The 23018-nt window shown below is 36.7% G+C and overlaps 4 protein-coding genes across 9 annotated transcripts; 2 read left to right on the top strand and 2 right to left on the bottom strand.

Annotated features, from left to right (window-relative positions):
* The first annotated feature begins 148 nt into the window (after positions 1 to 148).
* LOC105188378 (coiled-coil domain-containing protein 38) lies at positions 149 to 3308 on the top strand. Its single transcript, XM_011149782.3, has 7 exons — positions 149 to 436; positions 598 to 799; positions 948 to 1193; positions 1315 to 1678; positions 2048 to 2277; positions 2417 to 2740; positions 2910 to 3308. Exons 2-7 carry the CDS (start codon positions 599 to 601, stop codon positions 3255 to 3257), a joined length of 1713 nt encoding a protein of 570 aa, XP_011148084.1. The 5' UTR covers positions 149 to 436; position 598; the 3' UTR covers positions 3258 to 3308.
* On the bottom strand, positions 3274 to 11866 carry Arl4 (ADP ribosylation factor-like 4). Of its 3 annotated transcripts, none has more exons than XM_011149779.3 (5): positions 11811 to 11866; positions 8272 to 8383; positions 6611 to 7072; positions 6136 to 6351; positions 3274 to 5816 (listed from the first exon to the last, which is right to left on the bottom strand). In XM_011149779.3, the coding sequence occupies exons 3-5, from the start codon at positions 6822 to 6824 to the stop codon at positions 5620 to 5622; spliced, it is 627 nt and encodes a 208-aa protein (XP_011148081.1). In that variant the 5' UTR covers positions 6825 to 7072; positions 8272 to 8383; positions 11811 to 11866; the 3' UTR covers positions 3274 to 5619. The 3 variants fall into 3 exon arrangements, with proteins under 3 accessions (XP_011148081.1, XP_011148080.1, XP_025157891.1); XM_011149778.3 differs by lacking the exon at positions 11811 to 11866 and adding an exon at positions 11597 to 11795; XM_025302106.1 differs by lacking the exon at positions 11811 to 11866 and adding an exon at positions 11665 to 11795.
* Positions 11867 to 12402: 536 nt separating this feature from the next.
* LOC105188376 (SUN domain-containing protein 3) lies at positions 12403 to 16582 on the bottom strand. 4 transcript variants are annotated; one of them, XM_019843746.2, is made up of 13 exons: positions 16116 to 16582; positions 15924 to 16029; positions 15672 to 15848; positions 15121 to 15328; positions 14883 to 15022; positions 14727 to 14791; positions 14418 to 14608; positions 14264 to 14338; positions 13917 to 14157; positions 13634 to 13774; positions 13268 to 13560; positions 12902 to 12994; positions 12403 to 12729 (listed from the first exon to the last, which is right to left on the bottom strand). In XM_019843746.2, exons 5-13 carry the CDS (start codon positions 14996 to 14998, stop codon positions 12616 to 12618), a joined length of 1329 nt encoding a protein of 442 aa, XP_019699305.1. In that variant the 5' UTR covers positions 14999 to 15022; positions 15121 to 15328; positions 15672 to 15848; positions 15924 to 16029; positions 16116 to 16582; the 3' UTR covers positions 12403 to 12615. The 4 variants fall into 4 exon arrangements, with proteins under 4 accessions (XP_019699305.1, XP_011148079.1, XP_025157930.1 ...); XM_011149777.3 differs by having other exon boundaries at positions 15672 to 16029; XM_025302145.1 differs by lacking the exon at positions 14883 to 15022 and having other exon boundaries at positions 15187 to 15328; positions 15672 to 16029.
* Positions 16583 to 16822: 240 nt separating this feature from the next.
* On the top strand, positions 16823 to 22657 carry LOC105188375 (thioredoxin domain-containing protein 11). The gene is made up of 10 exons (XM_011149775.3): positions 16823 to 17257; positions 17338 to 17548; positions 17633 to 17863; positions 18131 to 18337; positions 18400 to 18597; positions 18758 to 19185; positions 19330 to 19648; positions 19784 to 20029; positions 20336 to 20529; positions 20628 to 22657. The coding sequence occupies exons 1-10, from the start codon at positions 16992 to 16994 to the stop codon at positions 21130 to 21132; spliced, it is 2805 nt and encodes a 934-aa protein (XP_011148077.1). The 5' UTR covers positions 16823 to 16991; the 3' UTR covers positions 21133 to 22657.
* Positions 22658 to 23018: the final 361 nt, after the last annotated feature.

Below are 23018 nucleotides of genomic sequence, written 5' to 3'. Positions count from 1 at the left end.
AGGCATTTTTCTCACTTAATTTATACAGAATGTCCCACATTGATGTCAATAACATGTAGCTGCATTTAAAGAAAAATACGACTGCATTATGGACATAAGAAAAAGTCAATTTTTATTATGTACATGATGAAAATGCTATTAAAATTCGATTAACTCTTTACTATATAGCATGTAAAACTTTTATTGAATATAATATATTATGAAGGACGGTAGGGCGCATGTCAAACAAACTATGTCGTACTGCAAGTCTCTTACAGTTATTGCGAGTTCGTATCGATGCTTTCCATCATCAATTAAAAACAGTTGTGAAGGATGAGTTTTTCCGAGAAATCTCTTAACGAGCAGGATTGATGTAAAATATAGCCCGTCCATTACAAGGCGTTGGGACTGGATCAACCTTTAATAACAATACTCGCCACCGTAAAAATTTTCCAAGGTTAATAAGTAAGAGAACACAATATTTCATCTTTTTAGCAACGTTTCTTTACACTCGTTTTATATAAATAAATAAAATAAAATAAGTGCGTTTGTAAAATATATCTCAAAAAAAGAAAAAATAATTATTCAAGTATGATGTATTTTGATAAAACACTGTAGAATGCAGTATCATTGGAATCATGAACGTTTGGACGAAGAGAGAGACTTGAAGAAAGAACAGTCGCCTTTTATTTTTCCTTCCTGCTCACAAACCTTGGCTTATCTTCAATGGTGGAAGGCGCGGAAGAAAATGACAATAAACAAACGCGATAAAGTAAAACAGAAGGATCAGCAGAAAAATGAGATTGCGCAAGGACTACACGTAAGTTTTAAATTAAACGATGTGAATGAAATTATTCAAAGAGAGTGGAAGAAGGAAGAGATAAAGAAAGAAACTAGCATATTCTTCTCCGTATTGATAGAATCACATTTGAAAGATTCGTCAGCAAATTTCCACAAATTGCATGCAGGTAGAACCAGAAATCACAAAGAGATACATGGATCTGTCCGAGGCAATTGCCATGACGGACGTGGATCCGGAGTATTTTACGGAATTAGCTGGCAGACCTGCGAAAGAAAAATTTTCATTGGAACAATACGTGTTGGACACGCGAGAGGTGTTGAAAGCAAGACTGCTCATTGGCCAAAAGAAAGACGACTGTATCCGCATTGATCAGCAGTTCGAGCAAGAGTCGTACCGATTACAAAAAATCCAGGTACAGCAAAGTCCTCAAAGTCGGTTCAAAATGTTCTCTCCTTGTAATTGTCCGCGTGTCAGGGAAGAAAGAGTATTTTAATGCGATGCAAATGACGCTTTTCTTTTTTCGCTGGGAACAGGAGCGTCATCAGCGATACGTGAGCAGTTTTGAAGAATTTTTGTCGAAGGATCACAAGAGAAGTATGAGTATACTGGACAGAGCGGATCAGGAAACGAAGCTGACGGAGCAGATTTGTGCACGTAGAAACGAGCTGGCGAAACAGTATGGCCAGATCAGGCTGGATATTTACTTCTGGGAGGAAAACTGGAGAATGGTGAAGATGTGTCAACTGTTCCTCTATCGGCTGTCACCTATCGCTTGGAGGAGCAAGCACGACTGGTCGCACCGACTCGAAACCGGCAGCCTTATCTCTGTTAACGCCGGGGACTTGTTCAATAGATACGGAACACCAGATGACGACGCCTCTTTGGAGGACCTGATAGGTGATTTCGGATGTCAAACATTCAGCGTCAAACATTAGAATACGTAGCACAGGCTGCGATAGAAGTTGTTTGTAGCACTACCGAAGGTCTTCTTGCGTGAGGAATCACGCTTTCTTTTCGATTATAGAGTGCAACATCCAGTAGCCGACACTCTTAATCTTAATTAATTTACTAATTATTTCTTTGTAATTTCTCTACATCTTAATATTTGTCTTAAATTCGTGTCAAAGCGACGACTACCGGGTGGAAACTACGGGTTTCGTTATGATTTCCGATGTATTCTTCTACAGTTTCCCTGGATCTCGATATTTTTTCAACAACTATTCTATTTACGAAGAATGTGACGATAAACTGACTGTTCTCTGTCAGAGTTATTCGAGCGAGACATTGCCGAAGCCGGTCCTGCCGAGTTATACTTCGAGGATCCTTTCGATCTCGTCCAAGTATTCCGAGCGATGGAAACGCAAAATTTAAATGCGCTCGTACATCTGGAATCACTCGCTGGCCCAATGGCGGATGTGACTATGACTATCGCCATGACTGAAGCGCGTATCAAGCAGGAAGTCAGCGAGATCTCCTCAACGATCGACGACTTGAGAGTACGTCGAAGATTTTTACACGTTATTCATCGCATGTTTCCAACATGTTCCGACTTCCCCCTATTTCTTCATCTGTCCGTTTCTCTGCTCTCTGGCATTAACACGAGCATCAGTTCTACAAGCAGTAATGTGTCGATAGAAACACATTGCCGAAGCGGAAGACAGGGCGGCGAGTCTCGAGGAATACGCCGATCATCTTCTTCGAGGCGTTTTTCGAAATCTCGTTTGCTCCGAGGAGGTTCTCTATCTTCGTGTCTTCGTGGAGGACACGTACGAAGCTTGCGTGGGACCAAATGACGCGAATCTCGATAGTTTCTCGATGATGAGATGGGTGGAAAGAACCCACGAGGAACTGAATCTTCAACTGGACAATCTGCCGCATCGAATTGTTCGCGCTTGCGAGAGAGAAGGATTTAAACAAGAGATGAAAGCTACGAAAGAAGCAGAAGACGCAGCGAAAAAGGTAGAATTTGTTAAAATAAAATATACTTTTTTTTTCTATCAATTTTGGATGATGAAAAGTTTGATAAAAGTTGCGAGCCTTGTGACGAGACAATCGCACAGTCGACCATTCAGAACATTATTTGTATATTATTATTATGGATTTCTACATTATAACATATATTGACTAGTTCGAGCTGATGCACCGACTGTTGAGCATGTTGAAGCGCATTATGCAACCACCTAAGACGAAAAAACGGCCGTTAATTCGACGTTCGACGCCTATCGCGACCAAGACCAAATTGTCACTGCCTACGTTGCAACCAACAGCTCAGGAAACGCGACATCTCGTATTCTTCACCGATTTCTGCAAGTGCGACAAGTCTGAAAAATATCGTGCCAAGTTACCAGACGATTTTGATTTCACGTTCCGAAGCATACCTATCGATGTTCAAACCGAGTCAACGATATTGGCGGACGAGGCGTTTTCAAATCAAGAGCGAGGACGCGAAGCGGATAAAACGGAAAGAGGCGAATGAACGTTGCAGCTGAAAATATAACGGAATCAGCGGATTTATTTGAAAATTCCTGCGTGTATATCCGAAAGGATCGTATCAGTCTAACGCGCTACGCGTCATCGATTACTTAGACTATCACTATTAATAGTATGTATACATAAATAGACGATCTAACGATCGATCGAAGCACAAGATAAAATATCCAAAGATAATAAAACACAACAAGGGGCAAGTATAATATACAATAGAATTTGGAACGACAGTTGATATAAAAACAACAACCATGCTTGACAGCGATTTCGTTGGCTACAAAGCGCCGCTTCGACTTCTTCGGTACAAACTTTTCAAGAAAGTCGCGAGATATACGCTCCACCTTTGAATAGCTTTACACATACACACGTACATTCATTTGCACACGTTTTTCCCGATGAAATTGGGAAGAAATGTATTGAAACTTTCAAAACGCGGTTGATCACTTTTTGTGATGCAGTTCGAAAGGCAGTAAATATCCAACGAGAGAAATTAATTTCCGCGATCTTCTGAAGAAACTTCTCTCATTGGAACATCTGCTGCGTTTCAAATTGCAAAAAAAAAACTGTTCAAACTATTTGGAAACCCAGCGTACATACAAAGCACGCACACACAAAGCACGCACACGCACACACACACACACATACGTACGCACGCGCGCAAACACATACACACATCCACGCACACACATCGCACGCGCGCACACACACACGAGCAACATTTCTTTTTTTTTTTAATAGAATATTCTGCTAAAGATACGACGATTATCTGTTGAGAATTGCGATATAATTTGCCGATACTAAATAATCATCGATGAATAACAGGGACGATGAAAACTTTCGAAAGATCTTTCTTTTTTTCCTAGAAATATATAATGACGGATTTAGAAGAGCAAGGCAAATTCGTTTAATCACAAACATTGATTCACTACGGATGTTATTGAAGTAATCCTACCGAAAACAAAATGAAATTCACACAAAATTGCAATCATATCGAATCATTGTATTGAATCTATCTCTTTGCTTCTTTCACTTCCTAAGCCTCCTCTTCCTTTTTCTCTATCCAGAAATAGATATTTATATATTTTCATACGTAACGAGATTTACACGGAAACATGAACTTTACAAAACAAGCAGTGATTAATTAAAACGACTTCGCACATGTAAATAAAATATACCGCCGTGCCATGTATGTAACGCATCTTGTGTGAAAAATATGACAGCAATAAACTGTATTATAACATCGTAATCATAACGCTAGTGATGGCGGTAGCATTTCGTCAATGTCGGTAGGTAATTTATAACAATATATACATATATATTTATACATATATATATTTATATATATATATATTGTCACAGATTTTATAACGTTGACCCAGTTCGTTGCTCGTGTTAATGTATCTTTACACCTTAAATTTGTCTCGGCGTGAAATTACAGCTTTTCCATTTATTTACAAGTATTTACTTACATTTACACCACTTTCACATCGACTCTTCTCCAACAATAGAAAATTTCTCAGTCGACTAGCATCGTCACACGTTTTATAACGATTTTATGATTATTCATGATCATTACATTGTTGCATATAAAACAAGTTAAACAGCGTCAAACTTGGATTCCGTGCGTTCCTCTTTTTTTTTTTCGCAATCATTCGCCAGAACGGCAGACGATATGTTATTTCAAATCTAAATTATGCCCGATCACTGGTAAAATGACGAATTACCACACGAATTTATACAAATGCTGCGTAAGCTATTATTCCCGACTTTCTTCCTTTTCATTCTTACGATCGAATAAATATCCACATAAAAATAGTATCTCTCGATTAAAATATTTCGATTAACGAACGATGTCAATATACTTAAAAATGTCAATAATATCTCAACCTTTGGAAAAACATGAAAAGAACTTGGGCATCTCATATGCAACAACCTAATAGGAACAATAGTTGTTAAAATCCCTCCATTTTTTCCGCCATCTTCGCTCTCCATCTGCGCAATTTTACAATCAACGTGTATTTATATGTACACACGCACACGCATATATGTTTCCATGCACACATGCAAAAAAGATCGACGCAATCGTGAAATTGTTCCAACAGCATCGGTTCACTTCCCAACGGAAGAACCAAAGCCGAAAGAAGGGTGATTGCGTAAAATGTAGTCGCACCTCATGATGATCACGGTCTTATGATCATCGTGATCGCTCTTTTTCACAGTCACTGTGCCATCTCCTCCTCGTAATCAATGCGGGAAGGTAAGGAGGAAGTTGTGGAAAGCGTCGCCGTAGGGGAAGCTGTCCGCGATCGACAATATCAGAAGACGCATGTGCAGTCTTCCGAAGCCCTGGCCTACCTGGCCCGTTTCCGATTCAGCTTGGCCAGCTTACGTCGCTTGAGAATCAACTGATACAACGTGTCTAGACCTTCGTGAAGTCCTTCGCCCGTAATAGCGCACGCCGGTTGTACGCGAATGCAGGCGCTACCTGGCATACCAGCCAATTCTAACACTCCCAAGTACTTCTCCAACTCGCCGACCTCCTTCGCGCCTATACGACGAGGAATTTATTAGTGAAATCATGTAGAAAATCCAGGCCTGAAATGGCATTGTAGCAACCATAACTGTGTCTACTATGCCATTCTTCTGTACGCTACTCATAAAATAAAGTATCCAATGAACTATTTTCAAAAGTAAAAAATATAGATTAAAATTGAATATTTATTAAAGATGACGAGTTGATAAAAAATATGCCAATAAAATCAAAGTTTTAAATTATACTCAAGACTCTGTATATAATACTACCGTCTTGTTGGCCGGTACACCAACAGTTAATCCTGAAACGCTAATATAGTTTTTTATCTACATACCAGGTAAATCCTGTTTGTTAGCGAGTATCAGGATCGGTACACCTGCATTGTCTGGACTTCTCGCAGTTCTAGTAAGCTCCATTTTCGCCTCCTCGAGTCTTTCTGTATCGCAAGAGTCAACGACGAAAATGATGCCGTCGGTGCATCTCGTGTACGATTTCCATAGCGGTCGTAACTTCTCCTGCCCGCCGACGTCCCACACAAGGAAATTAACACCTACGTCAAACGAAGATCGTATCTCAAGGCAAGGATGTTGGTGTAATGCGTGTCTCTGAATGGTGCCTGCTAAATAATGCATCTAAGCGAACAGTCTTCAATAAAATAAAATCATATAATGTATTTCTACATTCCTTTATCTATATTTTCAGAGAAGAAACGAGAGAGAGAGAGAGAGAGAGAGAGATGAGGAGAGGGAGGGAGAGAAGCGGCAAATTAGAAAAGGAAAAATGTTATGCTTTTGTTTACGAAAACATACCTTTAGCCTTTCCGATACCACCGCGGATTCTCTCGCAGTTGAAACCGATGGTCGGCACGGTGTTGAGGTACTGATCAAACTTTAGTCTGTAAAGAGCGGTTGTTTTGCCGGCGCTGTCGAGGCCAAGCATAGCCACGTGGAGTGGAGTTCCTGTGGGAAGCGCCTCGAGCAGACCGCCGCCGGTCGTGCCGCTTCTGCCCATCCCAGCGCCCATCCCTCTTCTCTTTTCCTTCGACGCTCTTCCGCCTCTTTTCTTCTTGTCCTTCTCTCTATTGAGTGCTCCCTATTCTTTTGTCTGGCGTCCTCAAGACCCTTTCTCTCTCACTCTTCTACTTCGTCCTGGCCCTACCTAACATCTAGATCTTTTCTGCTTCCCTTTCGTACGAGATCTCCTGCTCCAAATTCAGCCTTCGATGTCCATAAAAGGACTCGCTACTGCCAAACTGTTCGCTAGTGTGTCGTCTGAAAAATAAACACGTCCCGCAGTTAGCGCGCGCTACGTCAACCGGTTTTGCGCGAAAGATACAGGTGCGACCTAAAATATCTTTTCTAATAAGTAGGACTCCCTCTCGATTTGGATCGGGGACATTGTCACTTCTGACCGATTCACGTTTCTGAATAGCGTATCTCTTATGGTTTCTCATGGTCATTCAATTTCAACATTTGTTCTGGCCTACTACTGAATTCATACATGAAAAATATCAAAGCAAATAATACCCTTGCGAATTATTTTTAACATATACAGATATAACCGACATGATTTCAAAGATAAGGAGAAGCTCCAACACGTGAAATGTTTCGTGTTAATTCCATCATAATAAACACGATAGGATTAAAACAAACTCATTTCCAGGATATTTATTTTCTATGTTATGTTATAATTTCTCTCGACTTATGTTATTTGGAGCACGATTAGTATTAATCGTGCTCCAAATAGAAGGGAACGAAATAAATAAACAGATTGTACACGGATTACATGGATACGTAATTTAGAAATCTCTTCCGTAACACGACCATCGTGTATCGATAGCAATTATTATCCTCCTTACGTCCGACTTTCCGGTGTTTGATCCTGATCAAAGTGAGTAAAAGGTAATCTATCGGGCCAATGATTCCACCTCCTTCCTTCCTCCCACCTCTCTCTCTCTCTCTCTCTCTCTCTCTCTCTTCCTCTCCTTCCCTTTTCCCAATCCCTCTTTTTCATTAATCTATCTATTTAGCTATCTGGCGCGTAAATCGAGCTCATTATTTATACCACCTAAACTATAAGCAATGTATGAGAAAGATAAAGTATAAAGATTGCATCAAGGAAAGGTAGTCGAAGCTGCCTTCCAGACTTTTGATTTACAAGGAAGATTCGGTAGGTCGAAAGAGGAGGAGAGAATTATGAAGGAGAGAAACTTTCTAAATGAAGGCTTGAAATGTTCAGAGAAATGTTTCCTCGTCAGCTCGGCCCTTCCTGAAGCAAATTCACCGAGTTTGAATACCGATCTGCTTGCTCCGTGAACCGTTTACAGCTTTACAACGTCTTCTTTGCTATCTCCATCTTTCGCATCATCGAACTAACTTTCTCCAACGTTCCATCCGCGCTCCCTCCCGTGCTTCTCTTTCGCATGCGCGCATTCTCCTAGCGGTCCAGCGATAGCAACAGTTATACGCACCTTGCATCGCTGGATATCGATGTTCTTCCTCCTTCCTCCGTAACGCACCAGTGCACGTACCGATCTCCTCGCGAGACACGCTGATAATAGGGTAGCATTCCTATTATCAACCCTAAACACAAAGTACAATACACTTAGGAATTTTTACAATATTGCTACACGCCTCCGATCGCATGGAATTTTGCGCAAAATTCAAAATGAGATATCAATAATAAAATCTGTAAGAAATGTTTCAACTTTAGCATGGGAATGTTCGAGATGATTGGGTAAACGATCGTTGCGTCGTTGAAATAACATCAAGTTGAGAAGTGTATGATTGTCCGCAGAATTCAGCGGAACTCGAATCTACTCCATTAAAAATAGCATCGCGAACTTATGATAAAATATAGCAACCCATGTCCGCTACGTACGACAGGTTCTCGAGATAACATCTCGAGGTAACGATCCGCGCGAGTAACTTCGGACCCATACGCACGTGCAAAAGTAGGTAAATCAAATTGAATCCGTGAGCGAGAGGGAAGATCGTCTGCATCCGGAGAAATCTGGTGTTGTAGGTCACCGTCGTATGTACGGTAGACCGAAATTTCATGAGAAAAATATGCCTTTTCGCGTAGATTCGATCAAATTTGACGGCTGAGCTACTGCTTCCGCAAGAACGAATTTAACGAATGTGTTTGTGTTGACAGAAACTTCCGACATTTTTAAATGTCACGAGTGTTACCGCTCTCTTTTCCTCTCTCAGTTTCTGGCTTCAGGAACACATCAAGGCACATTACCCTAACGCCATTGACCGTTAAAGGACAGTTGGATGAAGCGTCACCGAGTCCTAACGACACGAAGGTAACAGTCGTTCCCATCGATTTCCGATAAATCGAAAGACCTCCAAAATGAATATATCGATTTATCGAACATGCGCGAGCGCGCGCGTCATGAATACTCGCCGAAATAGAACGTTATCTCATTCGAGGCGGCCGGAAAAAGATTAAACGTGAATAGGACGCGTAAAGTAGCGGCTGCTAGGCATCCTATCGCTTGCAGTGACTTTGGGATGCCTGAATCGGGATCACCGATGCGGATCGGTGTTGGTGGCCGCCTCGATGGTGCATTATCGACTCGCAAAGAGGCGCGTGCGCCGCAGCCGCGTCGCGTCCCGCTCTTCGGCGGCTCTCCGCGACAAGAGATATCCATGTTTATACAGGTTTATTTTATTTCATTTGCCTTCCACTTCTATATCATAATATTCAACGAATTCTGGGCTAAACGTCGTTTTATGCTAGACGGTCGTTCGATTACCATCAGCCTGCGTTTCAACGGATGCAAAATATTCTAAATGACGTCATCACTAAGATCATCGACAGGACATTGTTTTTTCGCGACGAACTTTAGCAGATTACAGCGGCCGACCGGAACATTTTTACAGAGACCTTTCTAGAGTAAAAATTTCCAAACGCAATATAGTAACGTAAGCAAGTTAGAGAAGGAATGTGTACATAGCGACTCTTATTTATAGTGATGTTCTTATATATGCTTCTACGTTTTTCGTACATATGGTATTGCCTCTTCGTAAATATCTCACGTCTAATATGTGATATGGAGAGAAGGGACTCCTTTCTCCCTCGTTCATATTACAGTAGCAAGATGTATATTTGTTTTTTTTAACGTTTATTGGTTATGGATTGAAAGTATTGAATGCGATAAATCGTGTTATATCAATATTAAATTCGATATATTCATATTTTATATCGTATTTAAATTTATTCTATGAGGTATACATACCTAGCATAAACATATATGCTAGTAAAATTTTTAGAAAAAATCTTGAGAACAAAGATATTTGCCAATGAAAATAATTCTTTTCTTTGAAAAATGATAAGTATAAAGATGTCACAGATATGCTTTGAAATTATATATCAAGAGCTTATCTTTATTGTTGATGGTATCTCGTGTCAGCTTGATATTTCACACGCGATCTTTCCTGCATACACATCGCTGACTATGGAAAATTAATTATTTCCACATGAGAAGAAACTTTGCAGCCTATAATTTTTCTTTAATAAAAAGGCGGATACTAAAGAAGACAACTTATGAAAGCCTCATAAATCATGTGAGATAAATTAATATCATGCGGAATAAGTAAACATTATAATTATAAATTGCACATAATTATAACATAGTTATTGAATAAGAGCTCTAGCTTATGATCCACCAATACTAATAGCTGTAAATGATTGTTATATTTTTATAAACAATTGCTAAATTATTTAACAATTTTTTTGTAACAAAATAAATAAATATATTTCTATACTAAATTTCATCTATATCTTAGGAAAATTATAATAATTACAAATCAGCAATTATATAAAATAATTTGTCTATTGTTATTAAAGCATCAGAAGCAATAACTGTTAATTAAAGTAGTAGATAATAAAAATCTTATTTTGCAGTTTATCTACTATATATATTTGATCCTGATTATATATAACAGCGACTTTTATATAAATACTTTTAGAGGTTTAAAGCATCTTGCTTTATATATTTATATATTCTCTAAATTCTTGAACAATCTTTTTCTATTATAAAATTCAAAATATATTCTACCTAGTATGAATATATTCAAAGAAATAAAAATATTTACATGAATTATATAATTCCTTTCTCTCTCTTTCAGAGACATTATAATATATGCACAGTATAAAGAATAATGGAGAAGTTTCTTTCTTTCTTTAAATAGTTTCTTAGGACACATTGAACTAGACATATATATAAATATATACATATGTGTGCATTCATCTGTATTCATATGTATGCATATATTTATCTGTATATTAAAGTTATATGTAAAACATGATCTTTTTAATATTTTACATGTTAATATTTATCAAATATTTTTATAATAACAATATAACAGTTTGAGCCACAACAGAAAGGCAGAAAAAGAGAAAGAAGGAAGAAGAGTAAAAAGCGAAAGAGAGAGAAAGAGGGGGAAGTGAATCTCTACATGCAGAAATAGATAGAATTATAGATGTATAAAGATATACCGTACAATATAATTAGCAAGTTCATCAATCCTATTAAATTTTAATCAAGTGGTAATATTACATATGAACATAGAGAAATTTTCTACACAATGTCGCGTATTGCCAAAGACTCACGATTATCGAACAAACTCCGATTAATATATCGCCCAAATGGTCGAAAATTCGTCGCGATATGTACAAAACATTCTCCTCTAGCCTGTCACGTAACCCCGAAAATTTCAGGGCGCGTCGCGGCGCTGGTTTCATCGTCACTTTCAATCATCGACAATCACATCGTCGGCACTCACCGTGTTAGATTGAGATGTATAATCCGATTCCATGTTTAAATCCATGTATTAATATAAAAAGCACTGACCCACTTTTTGTACGCACTTCCAGGAAGAAAAGACCATCCGCAGAACATGCAGATGAAAACTTGTACACTTTGACACAAACCAAACAGCTACCTAAGTAGTTCAAGACGAACTGACGCACAGCAAACAGCAAACCAATCCAACTCACGTAAGTAGAAAGAGATTCGTAGCCCGTTGCCCCGTTGATTCGCCTATCACCCGCGCGACAGCAGGAACGATCAACAGTGGCTAGAAATCCTCTAGTCCAGGGATTCTTCCAAATAACTAAGGCGACTGTGAAGACCTCTTCCGGAGAGCTATGACATGTAAAAAGTATTTTACATATTATGCTTAGAAGAAACGAAGATTATTATTATTCACTTGTAATACTCATAATTCGAAAAACGTTCACGAAGTATAGGACCGTTTTACAAAACGGTCTTTTGTAAAAAAAAAAAAAAGAGCATCAGAAACTCTAGTAACGGATACGTTAGCAAGAAGTTAGCTTCGAGGTGGGAACTTTTTATTTAGGCTGCGTTCCGAAATCCTCTGCTAGTACTGAAAATACATAGTTTGTGTCACGTATACTATAGATTTTCAGTACTGGCAATGAATTTCGGAACGCAGCTTTAGTAACAGAGTACTAGATGTTACGTCCGCTTACTAGATCTAGGGATGTTAAAATTTTCAATCATATATCACGTCTACGCGACATCTATCATCAATGCTCATTAAAGGAGACAACAAATGGATATCTCAGATATTGCTTCTCTTATCTATAATTTGTTTTACATTACAAATGCCATTCTTTTTAAATAATACACGAATGTTAAAAATAAATGACATCGACTGTCCAATTTAAAATATTGAATAATAATAACAACGAGCACATATGACTCTTGTTAATCGCGCGTGATTGTATATTATTTTTTTTATTTAAAGAGGAACTTGAGCACATTATCAAATCGATACTTCTAAGTACGTCTTCCATGAATGCGGAATTTGTACAAACACGTGTAATCCAGTTGCCCGTGGTTACTCTGTATCCTTAATTCAATATATTCATAGGACCTCTCGATCCCTGTGTTCTATATATAAAAAAAATCGACTATTATAGCACACATAAATACAGTATAATAAAATATAGTATAGTAACAATACGTCGGAATTTATTACAATATTATAATTCATAAAATTACTCTAAATTTATGCTATGTAAATACTTTAATAATAATTCTTATAAATAATTGGAAAATTTACCTGTATTGGAAAATATTGTAAATTATATTCAAAATATGTGAATTCATAGTCACCAAACATCACAGGTTTCGGATCATTCTCATCTGTTAGACCCTGGCGAAATAGTAGAAAGAATAAATATGAATAATATAAGCATATAAGAAAAAAATATTTACACATCTTATTCTTTTCGGAATAATTTTATACAAAAGATAAAAGTATGATGATAATAAGAAACTACTAATATCTATCGGAAGATATTTTCATTTGCAATATACCAAAAAAAGGTTGTGTTCATTTTAACATAAAATTATTCAGAAAAGTATGTAGGAATGCTGTACTGTATACTATGATATTTGGTAAGCGAGAGCGATCGTTACTACATACCCACACGTTGAAATTTTTGGGTGCGCTCGACATATTCCCAGCCGGTACGATCAATCTGGAAACGTGCTCCAGAGTAAAACCGGTTACGTAAATGGCGCTTCGTAATCGTATCAGGAGATATCCGGGGAAATTCTGAAATGCCCAGCAAGAGCCAGGATGGATCGAATTCTTTTGTATCACAATCCGTGGATCATTGTTATAGCTCTGATAATACAACAAGAAACCGAAAATGTTGATGGCACGCGATTTGATGTTATATTCTTGAGTATCCCGTGTACTAATAATTTCACCTCCTGTAAATGTAACGTATCGATTTACTTGTCGATATTACTGTTCCTATTGTACTTGTCGGAGCGATTATAATACCTGCTGACTCCAAAGCATAATCTACTTGACCCGTCTTGTCCGCATCGTATATCTGTAGGATCTCCTTCACTATTCTGCGGACGTATTCCTCTGTGATAAGAACATTGGAATCGCTGACATTATCATCTAAGACTGCCACATCTGCAAAAGTATATTCGTAATTCTTATTTTCGTCATTAGAAACGCACGATTGATGCAGATTGAACAGATTCGAAGTTATTTAATTGGCAAATGTAAAAGATGATGTTTTAAAGTTTATTAAATTTGTATCTTATCTTTGGACCTTTGTCACTATCAGATACGAAATTATTTTCCATCAGATCTTTTTTTAAAATTTTTGGCGGGAAATAAGATAAGTCAGATAAGATCTCCTCCACTTGTGTCTTGGTATAATTGATTATAAGAGATTGCAATTCTGTGGAAAGATTCTGTAGCTTTTTTAATTCATGTTTAATCACTTTGAGTTCATTGTTCACTAAGCTTCTCAGTTCATTTATTTTATTTATTTTGTCAGCGTTTTTATCCTACAAAAAATATCATGGAATTTGTAAAATTTTTATGTAATTGTTGTCTAAAGTCTATATTCTGACTTTTCTCTGCCAAAAACCAATTATGCGATTGTAAACTTACATTGCATTCTTTCTGAAAATCCATTTGCCTTTTTTGATAATCATCCAAAATGAAGGTAATATTCATGAGATATTCCTACATATATGCACACAAATTTTAAATGGAAAGTCACACAAAATATAAGAAACAGATATGTAAAAATTTTAATTTGTACCTTTTGATATATCTGTTCCTTTTCAAATATCATTATTCTATTGAGTAAAATATCATTATTATTTGATTTCTCTTTAGCTATTTTACTTTCATTGTTGTCTACTTTTATAACAGATAGAAATCCACCTGTCACAGTTTTTGACACACCATAAACAGCAGATAATAATGAATATCTTGTCATATACCAACAACCTAAAAATGCATTTTATATAAATAATTATATAATAGTTGAACAAAATCTGACCTTCTTCTTCTTCTGTTACTGTATTGAGATACAGAATTCCAATACAGAATGCGCAGCAATGCTCACCAAACAAGAATAAAAATAGAAATAGGCTCCACATCCATATACTTCCCTGTAACCATCTTCTGCCACTGTGAAATTATATATATAATAATTGATTAGTCTATTTTTATATTTTTAATAAGTTCTAGTTATTTTCAAAATAAAGGAAGCATATAAAACCTTTGTGGAAGATTTGAGAAATGTTTAGAATTTGCATAACCTGGTCTTACATATGAAGATTGTTTTCCATGCATGTTTTTGCTTAAAACTGATCTAGTTGAATCTAACATATACATACACGAAATATCTTCAGAAATATTCTAAAATTCAAGAAACAACAATTGTTTTACAATTAAATATATTAAAATTTTATCAGCAAAAAATGATAAATACAATGTAAAATTATAAAAAAGATTACCGAATGAACTTGAGAAGTTTCCGAGAGAACAGTTGTTTCTTGCAAAGTCTGATTTTGATAATTCACCTTTGATAATTCAAAATTGTTTTCATTGTTGTCCTTGTGTATAAACTGCTTTGAAATGTTAGGCCTTGCTAGCACACTCGGAGCTGTTTCATAACAACATTGTGAAGCTTGGGAATATGTATAGTCTGTCTTTGCATAAACACTGAAACATTTTAATATATTCATACATACATTGATAATTTTGTTATTGACACACATATCAGAGAGCTAATCTATTTTTATTTGTAACTTTTGTAGAGTTAATTTCAATCATCAATGTTAATAATTTAAATTACAAACTAATATTTATAAGTATTTTCTTCTAGCAAAAAGAGTTATGATTTTAAAATATATAATCTGTAATAGTTGAACAGGATATAGTTATACATAGAGAAATATTCATCATACTGATTAAATCAATAAAAAAAAAAATTAAGATTGTTTTAAAAAATCATCAAAAGTATACAGTATATAATAAGATTCTATATATATATATATATACATACTTCCATGGCTTATTAGTTTGCTTATAGGTTTCATAAATAGATTCTGATTTATTCCAAGAATCTTTTTTCTTTTCCTCTTTGAATAAACAATTGTTGACAAGTATTCTGCATGGTATTATATTTTTGTGCTTTTGTTCAACCTTTCAATCCAATATATTCTTCTTATTTTTACTCTGGCTATTAACAAATATTTGTCTGATTCTTTAGCATTTTGATCTTTGCGGTGTGTTTTTTGAATATTAATTAACTTACTGACTTTGTGTTCTGTTCATCCATTATATCACCTGTCATGGATCTTTCCTTATTACTCTCTATTACTTTCATGTTTTTCTTATGTATTTTATTGCTTCTTCTAATCCTATGGTTATTTAAGATAATAAAAGTATAAGTAATAAGAAACAAGAGTAAGATAATTTAATTATATATATCCATGTATACCCGTACCTCTTGCTATTTGTTACTTCTCCGGATTTACAAAATCTTTTGTAATTTTTATTTTTGATATCATAACAATGCTCCATCATTTCCAAGTTTAGTTCCTTCTGGTTTGAAATCATTAGATTGTGCAAATGTGACTTATTTTTGCTACGTAACTCATAGTGATGTCTAATTTCCATTTCTTTCAATTAAAGAATGAGATGTCAAGTTGTTAAATAAATCAAAGCAAGATAACTTTCAGCAACCGATTAAGAGTTAACTCTGGTAGTTTTAATACAGGTAACAGTCGAAAATCACGTCGCTTTTGGGAAAGAAATATAAAAGGGATATTGATGAATATCTGTCTAACTAAAGATAATTGCTTTCCGGAAAAACAATCGCAATCTTTCTCATTTTTCCTCTCGCATAAACATTCAATAAACAAGTTCAAAATCTTCGAGTTTACACATAATGGTAATGCACTCTAGGCTGCATTCCGATATTCACTGCCAGCATTGGAAATCTATAGTATACGTGACATAAACTATGTGTTTTCAGTACTGGCAGTGAGTATCGGAACGCAGCCCTCATATGAAGAGCGATGTTTATGGATGCTTTTCAATTACATTGCGTTGGTATGAGCATATATCATTGGCTGCATATCATCTCAAAATGAAACGCAGCCAATGTGAAACGACCTTCTGTCAAAGCGTGTCATGCAAATGGGCATGCATTATCGTGACATAAGAACAGCCGATCGAAAGGTGCCCTCGTGCGTAATTGTATGTGGCACGAGGGTCAGAAGTGTTCAAAGTTGGCCGGCTAATCCCTCGTAATCTAATAAAGATAAAAGTGGTTGGCGAAAAACACGACAGCGATGCATTGATCAGCGGAAAATAGGCGATGGCTGGACGAACGTCCAGAGAAGAACGCGAGACAACCCCACTGAAAAATGTCGATAACCTACAGCACCCGATCGCGTCCACGTCCACGTCCACGTCCACGTCCACGTCTACATCAACATTTACATCTGAGCCAACGAATAACGACGTGGCTAACAAGGAGGAATTGGCGATAGAAGAGCGACTGGTTAGCAAAATGTTCTCTTACGAAATTGTTTGTTTCCTCCTTGCCATCACTTTCACCGCACTGGCTGCATTGCACGGCGCGTAAGTTTTAAATATTTGTTTTGGTTTTTATTGCGCGCTGCTAATTTACACGCTAAGCCCGCATTAAACGGATCTTACAGGCACCCCAGAGTCTCCAAGCCTCCTATAGCTAAACCTTTCTTCAATCGGAGCTCTGTTGTGTTGGATTTTTATAAGGGCCATTTAAGTGCAATGATCGAGAGGATAACGCAAGCTGATTTCAGCTTTGTCATGTATTATGCTCCTTGGGATGCAGAGAGCCAAGCACTACGACAGGAATTTGAAAGCGTTGCTCAGTTTTACTACCCACAGGTATGACAGAGGAGATGATCAAAGTTCTGTTGGTTCTATTGTTGAATTCTTGTGAACACTATACTGTGTGCTATATGTTCCTAGATATTTTTCGCAGCCATTAATTGTTGGCATCCTGATTCAGAATGTAGAGCACAATATAACAAAATTCATGGTTACCCAGTGTTGATGCTGTATCCATCCAGGGATTCCGGTATTAATTACAGAGGTATTCGTACAGCACCATACATGATCCGTTTTCTAGATGCAATTATGAATCCTATCATCAGAATAATTCATAAAGAACAGCTGATGGAATTACTAGTTACCTATGATGTAAGTATAAACTAGAAAAAAAATAAGACTTTAACACTAAATTAGTAAATTAATAACTTATTTCAAATATTTTCATTTTTATTAGAGGACAAATAAATGTTTCAATATTCTATTGACATAGAAATATATATATTATTAATTTTATCAAATTATGATAAATTTTTAATTCGTATAAATTTTAATAAGGAGTTGAGATATCATATTGATATGATGTATAATAATCCATTCTTTTGTTGCCCTATTAATCTACTAACAATTTTCTTACAGGCAGTAGTTGTGGGATATTTTAATTTTACACGATTGGATAGAATTCCTGGGTACAAAGAGTTTTATAAAGCTGCAATACGATCACTAGAGAGGGATCCTAATAGAGAACTGGTGTTTGCTATAGTAACTAATGCATTATCCAGCGAATTAAATTATGGAATTTATAGATTTCCATCGGCAAGCTTGCTCATGTGGAATGAATCATTAGTAAGTGCTTAACGTGCGAATCTAATTCACTCTAGGTAATAAAACGACATTAAAACACTCAGAGTTATCCGGAAGACAAGGAATGGATTTCCGAGAACATTCTGAATTGGATCAGCAGTTCTATCCATCAACCATCTCTCTGGTTACAACCACCTGGTGTTAAAGCACTCACACTCGCGCCATATCTGCGCGAGGGTCCAGTCTTGTTTCTTTTTACACCACGAAATCCACTTCATACGGAAAATTACATTTACAACCTGGTGCGTTATATTATAAATTTGTACTCTTGTTTTCTGCTTGAAATATAAGAACTTATTATTAATCTAAAAAATATATTAATTATGTACTGATATAAACATAGAAGTGCACTTGTTGAATACATATGATATCTCTTATGAATATATTCGAATTCTCATCTAGGTCAGGGAAGTCGGCTTGCAATATTATAACTGCGCGGATAATATGTTAGTGAAGGATATAGTTGCGCGTTTGGAAGCGAAACGACGTACAGCAATAATTCGTCACTTCTCTAGAAATGAAGAATGTGCCGAACTTCTAAATGAGAGTAAAGTCTATGTTGAGGAAGCCAAGGAACCGGTAGCCAGTGTATCGATTCAGCAATGGATCAACAGTAGTTGCTGTGCAAACATTGCAATGAATAAGTGTACTGTGCGCGAGATAAAGACAATGAATCCATTAACGCAGAAGAAGATGTGTATGACCACATCTGAAAAATTTGACGGTGTTTGCAAAGATACCGATGTATTTACGGTAACGGTCCGCCAATGCGGCAAGCAGATATACAGTCACAGGAATTATGCGAAGATGAAAGAGGGAGAATCAAAAAGGTAACATGTGTGTAAACGAACGTAATGATATACAGCGACTGTCATGCATTCAAAAGACTTGAATGTCATTCAAATATGTAATTTTTTATTAAATCTACAAGGCGCCCCGCAATTAGACTTAGTAAGTTGTCCGTTTATTTTAAGAATGTATGCAGATGTGAAATACAAAGCGTCATTGCCGAAGGGAGAGGACGATCCACTATCCGCAAGTATGGCGAGAAAAAATTTCTTGAAAGAACGTTGCAGAAGATGGTTGGCTGGGAACAATTACCACCCGTCGTTGTTCCCGCGAGATTCTCCGAAGCAGTTTAACATCAGCTTGAAAGAATCAGTTTGCAAGACTAACAAAACACTAGCTTTGATAGCTATCGACAGTTTACATTACTTTCACTTTGCGGAACGTCTCGGAATTGATATCTCGAAGCGAAGAAATAAAACTACAGTTATCATCTTGGATGCTGCGGTAAATTTCAAGATTTATAGCTTCCTTTTCCATTTTTCTTTCAACTTTTATCAAATCATCATTAAACACTTGCCCTCACTCGAACATTTCGTTTTATGACGTGTCGTGTTTTTCTTTTTTTTTTTTTTATTTCAGCTGGAGAGCCAATATGTCATGCATCATGATTTTAGCGAGTACGCACTCGTTGATTTCATAAACAATTATACACAAGGTCTGTTGGAGCGAACATTACGCTCGGATAATTCGCAATGTTGTGAAACACAAGAGCAAAGAACCTCATCTAAAGAGGATAGCTGTAACAATGTCAACACACGTTCGAAGATTCGCATCCCAGAACTGACTACAGAAACTTTCTTAGACACGATTCTAGATCCATCCAAGGTTAGTGACTCGACATGATCATCATTCTGCAGTTAGCAATGCTACATGACAAACACAATATAGATAAACACAATATAGATAAACTAAAGATCTGAAACAAATTCACGCCGTTCATAAATGTCTGGATGACCATAAGATAACCACGATTAAAATTTTTTTTGTTTTTGATAATCATTAACTTTCCTGGAGATGATGGGGATATATTGGCATGCACACTCTGTATATCTGAACATTTTGCCGCAACACATTCTACCGCCTGTATGATAAATTAATATATGAAAGAAGTAATTGGATTTTTTTTAATAGGACGTAGTTATAATGCATCATTCTCCTTACTGCGGATTTTGCAGTGCTGTATCATACATATATTTGACAGTAGCGCATTATTTGTCCAATATGGATCATATGATCTTTGTAAGAATTGACGGTGACAACAACGATTTACCGTGGGAATACAGTATGAATCGTTTTCCATCCATCTTATTCTTTCCTGCAAAGAGGTACAGTCATTTCTTCAATGTGATTTCTTTGTGCGAATACTTTTTTCTTTTTTTCGATTACGAAGCTTCCGTTCTAACGTTCATGATTCAAATTGCAGAAAGGAAGATAGCACGGTATTTCCATTCTCTGTTCCTATCACTATTCCGAATTTGCTGAATTTTGTGCTGGCAAATTTAGATGGTGATTCCCATGTTGAGGCGCTGACCAACATTTGTCAAGCAGGGAGTGGCGAAGCGCCGGATAAATGTATTGCTAGGACTCGATGGCTGTGCTTAGATATTATCGAGCAACTCTTGCATGACTATAGGAAACTGAGGCGACATTTGAGTTTCTTAGATAAGAAGACCGCACGCAATAAGCGCAAGATCATTTTTCTGAAGTTAGAGCACATCAAGGATATTCACTTTACTTTGGGTTCTACCGTGAATCTCGCTGAAGATCAGAAGAAGGCGCAACTAATCAGGGAGAAATTTTGTAAGTACTATAAAGCTCTTAGAATGTTAGAGACGAATAACAAAACAGAAGGAAGGCAACATAAATCGAACAGCACCGGAGGACACGTGTCGAGTCCTAAGCGAGAAATGAAGAGAAGTAAATTGTGATATAGATTCCGCCTTACGAATATTAATCAATGTACGTCCACGTGATGGTGGATACCGATATTTTGGGATATCTTAGACATACTTTGGCCAATACTATCGATGCCAAATTTTATTAAAATGAAATGAAATGTGTATTTTCTCGCTTGGTATTGGCTCTGTTTTCAAAATATGTTCATATCAAAAGACTAAAGTGCAGATTAAGCCAGCAAGGATTGTACACAGAACTGATGCTTCTGCAACTAATGTAGCTTCGTGATAAAGCACATAAGTTGTAGCAAATACAAGACTAAAGAAGAGAACATAGCCAATGTTAATCGTGTAAAAAATATTACAAAGGAAAAAGATATTGTAAAATATAATAATAATTCTTACCGCCCGAGAGAACAAAGATCGTTCTAATATGAAAGATTAAGACAAATTTGTGATCTGCTCGTTCGTATCTCTATATAGTGTGCCTGCTAATGGTGCGACAGCATTTGTAAAGTTATGTATATATTGTTATATATTACGATTATAGTGATAAGTATGTATGCATGCGTACGTGCATATGCCTGTATGCGTGTGGGTTTGTGCACATGCGACACCGCCGTTCGTCATTGTTGAAATTAAGCAAAAAAGTTGAATCATTAAAAAAAGGTGCATTGATTTAATTTCCTTTGGAGTTGGTTACTACATTTTGATTAAAGAATTCCATAGTACAACGTGCGATATTTCTTAACTTTTTACTGCATCTTCAGATCTCAATGTATATCAGATCATATAATGTGACAATGCCGTGGTTGCGGCTCTTTATTCGTCACCGACATCATAATTATTCTAAGAAATGTATTAATGGCTGTGGAGCATCAGGCGTTTATATGAAATGCTACAGAGATCTCCGATAGGAGATGCCTCATTGCACGAGAATAAAATCGATTAGCTCCTCGTCCCCATTCCCATTTGTATATTTATAAAATACGAACAATAAGAGAGGAATATCTGTAAGAATTGAAAAAAATATCATAGAGATATCAAAATCATTCTGAAGCAATGTTCTGGACAAGATAATACAGGTCAAGCGTATGATCAATCGTGCGTTCGTCATATGTATCTCTGATTTATTTATAAAGTTGCGCTAATTATCGCACGTAATGAATCCCTGGTAAAAATGACGCGTACGAAAGAAAATTTATTTCCTCCGGTGATGCAAGTTATGCGTTGGCCATTTATTGCGTTCTTTTTCACTGTAAATCTCATCTACATACTGTCCAATATACTTATATGTTTCTTTTGTTAAAATTAATCATTCCGTCTAACTACAAATAGCCAAGTAAGATTTCAATCTGCGATTTTCACAGGGGAAAGTGCTAGTCCCGTGGCGTGATACAATACGGTATTGATATATTCAATAACGAGTTGTAAGTTACATTTTTGTATTGAATGATATTACGGTTGAATGCTGTGTGAGATTAAAGCGGATCATGTAAAAAAAGAAACAACGATGAGAACTAATTTTAACGGAATAAATGGATGTATCGATACACAACACGCATTTAACGCATTTTTTTTTTTATTCAAGTTTCAATGAAGCTGCATCTGTGGTATCACAACAATGCCCTCGCAAATACAAGATGTCTCGAAAAATCGGATCATCCACATCGCGGATAAATAAGAATCTCCGAGACTTTCCGATGCTTATAATGCGTCGCATGTAATAATGGATGAGTACCAATCATAAAGAGATAATTTAGATTGGCGAACGCGGATTGTACATTTTGGTCCTTTGCCCGTCGCTGACATTTGTTGCTACACGCTCTCGCGCAAACACAATCTCTCTCGCAAAATAGTCGATTACATACGAAGGCGTGTGCAACAAACGTAGCATCGAAGTCGCACCGCATCGTATC

The sequence above is a fragment of the Harpegnathos saltator genome, unplaced genomic scaffold (genome assembly GCF_003227715.2).
Source record: "Harpegnathos saltator strain DR-91 unplaced genomic scaffold, Hsal_v8.6 scaffold469, whole genome shotgun sequence".
NCBI classification, from domain to species: domain Eukaryota; kingdom Metazoa; phylum Arthropoda; class Insecta; order Hymenoptera; family Formicidae; genus Harpegnathos; species Harpegnathos saltator.
The sequence above is the reverse complement of the archived record's forward strand: the minus strand, read 5'-3'. Positions and strand labels throughout refer to the sequence as shown.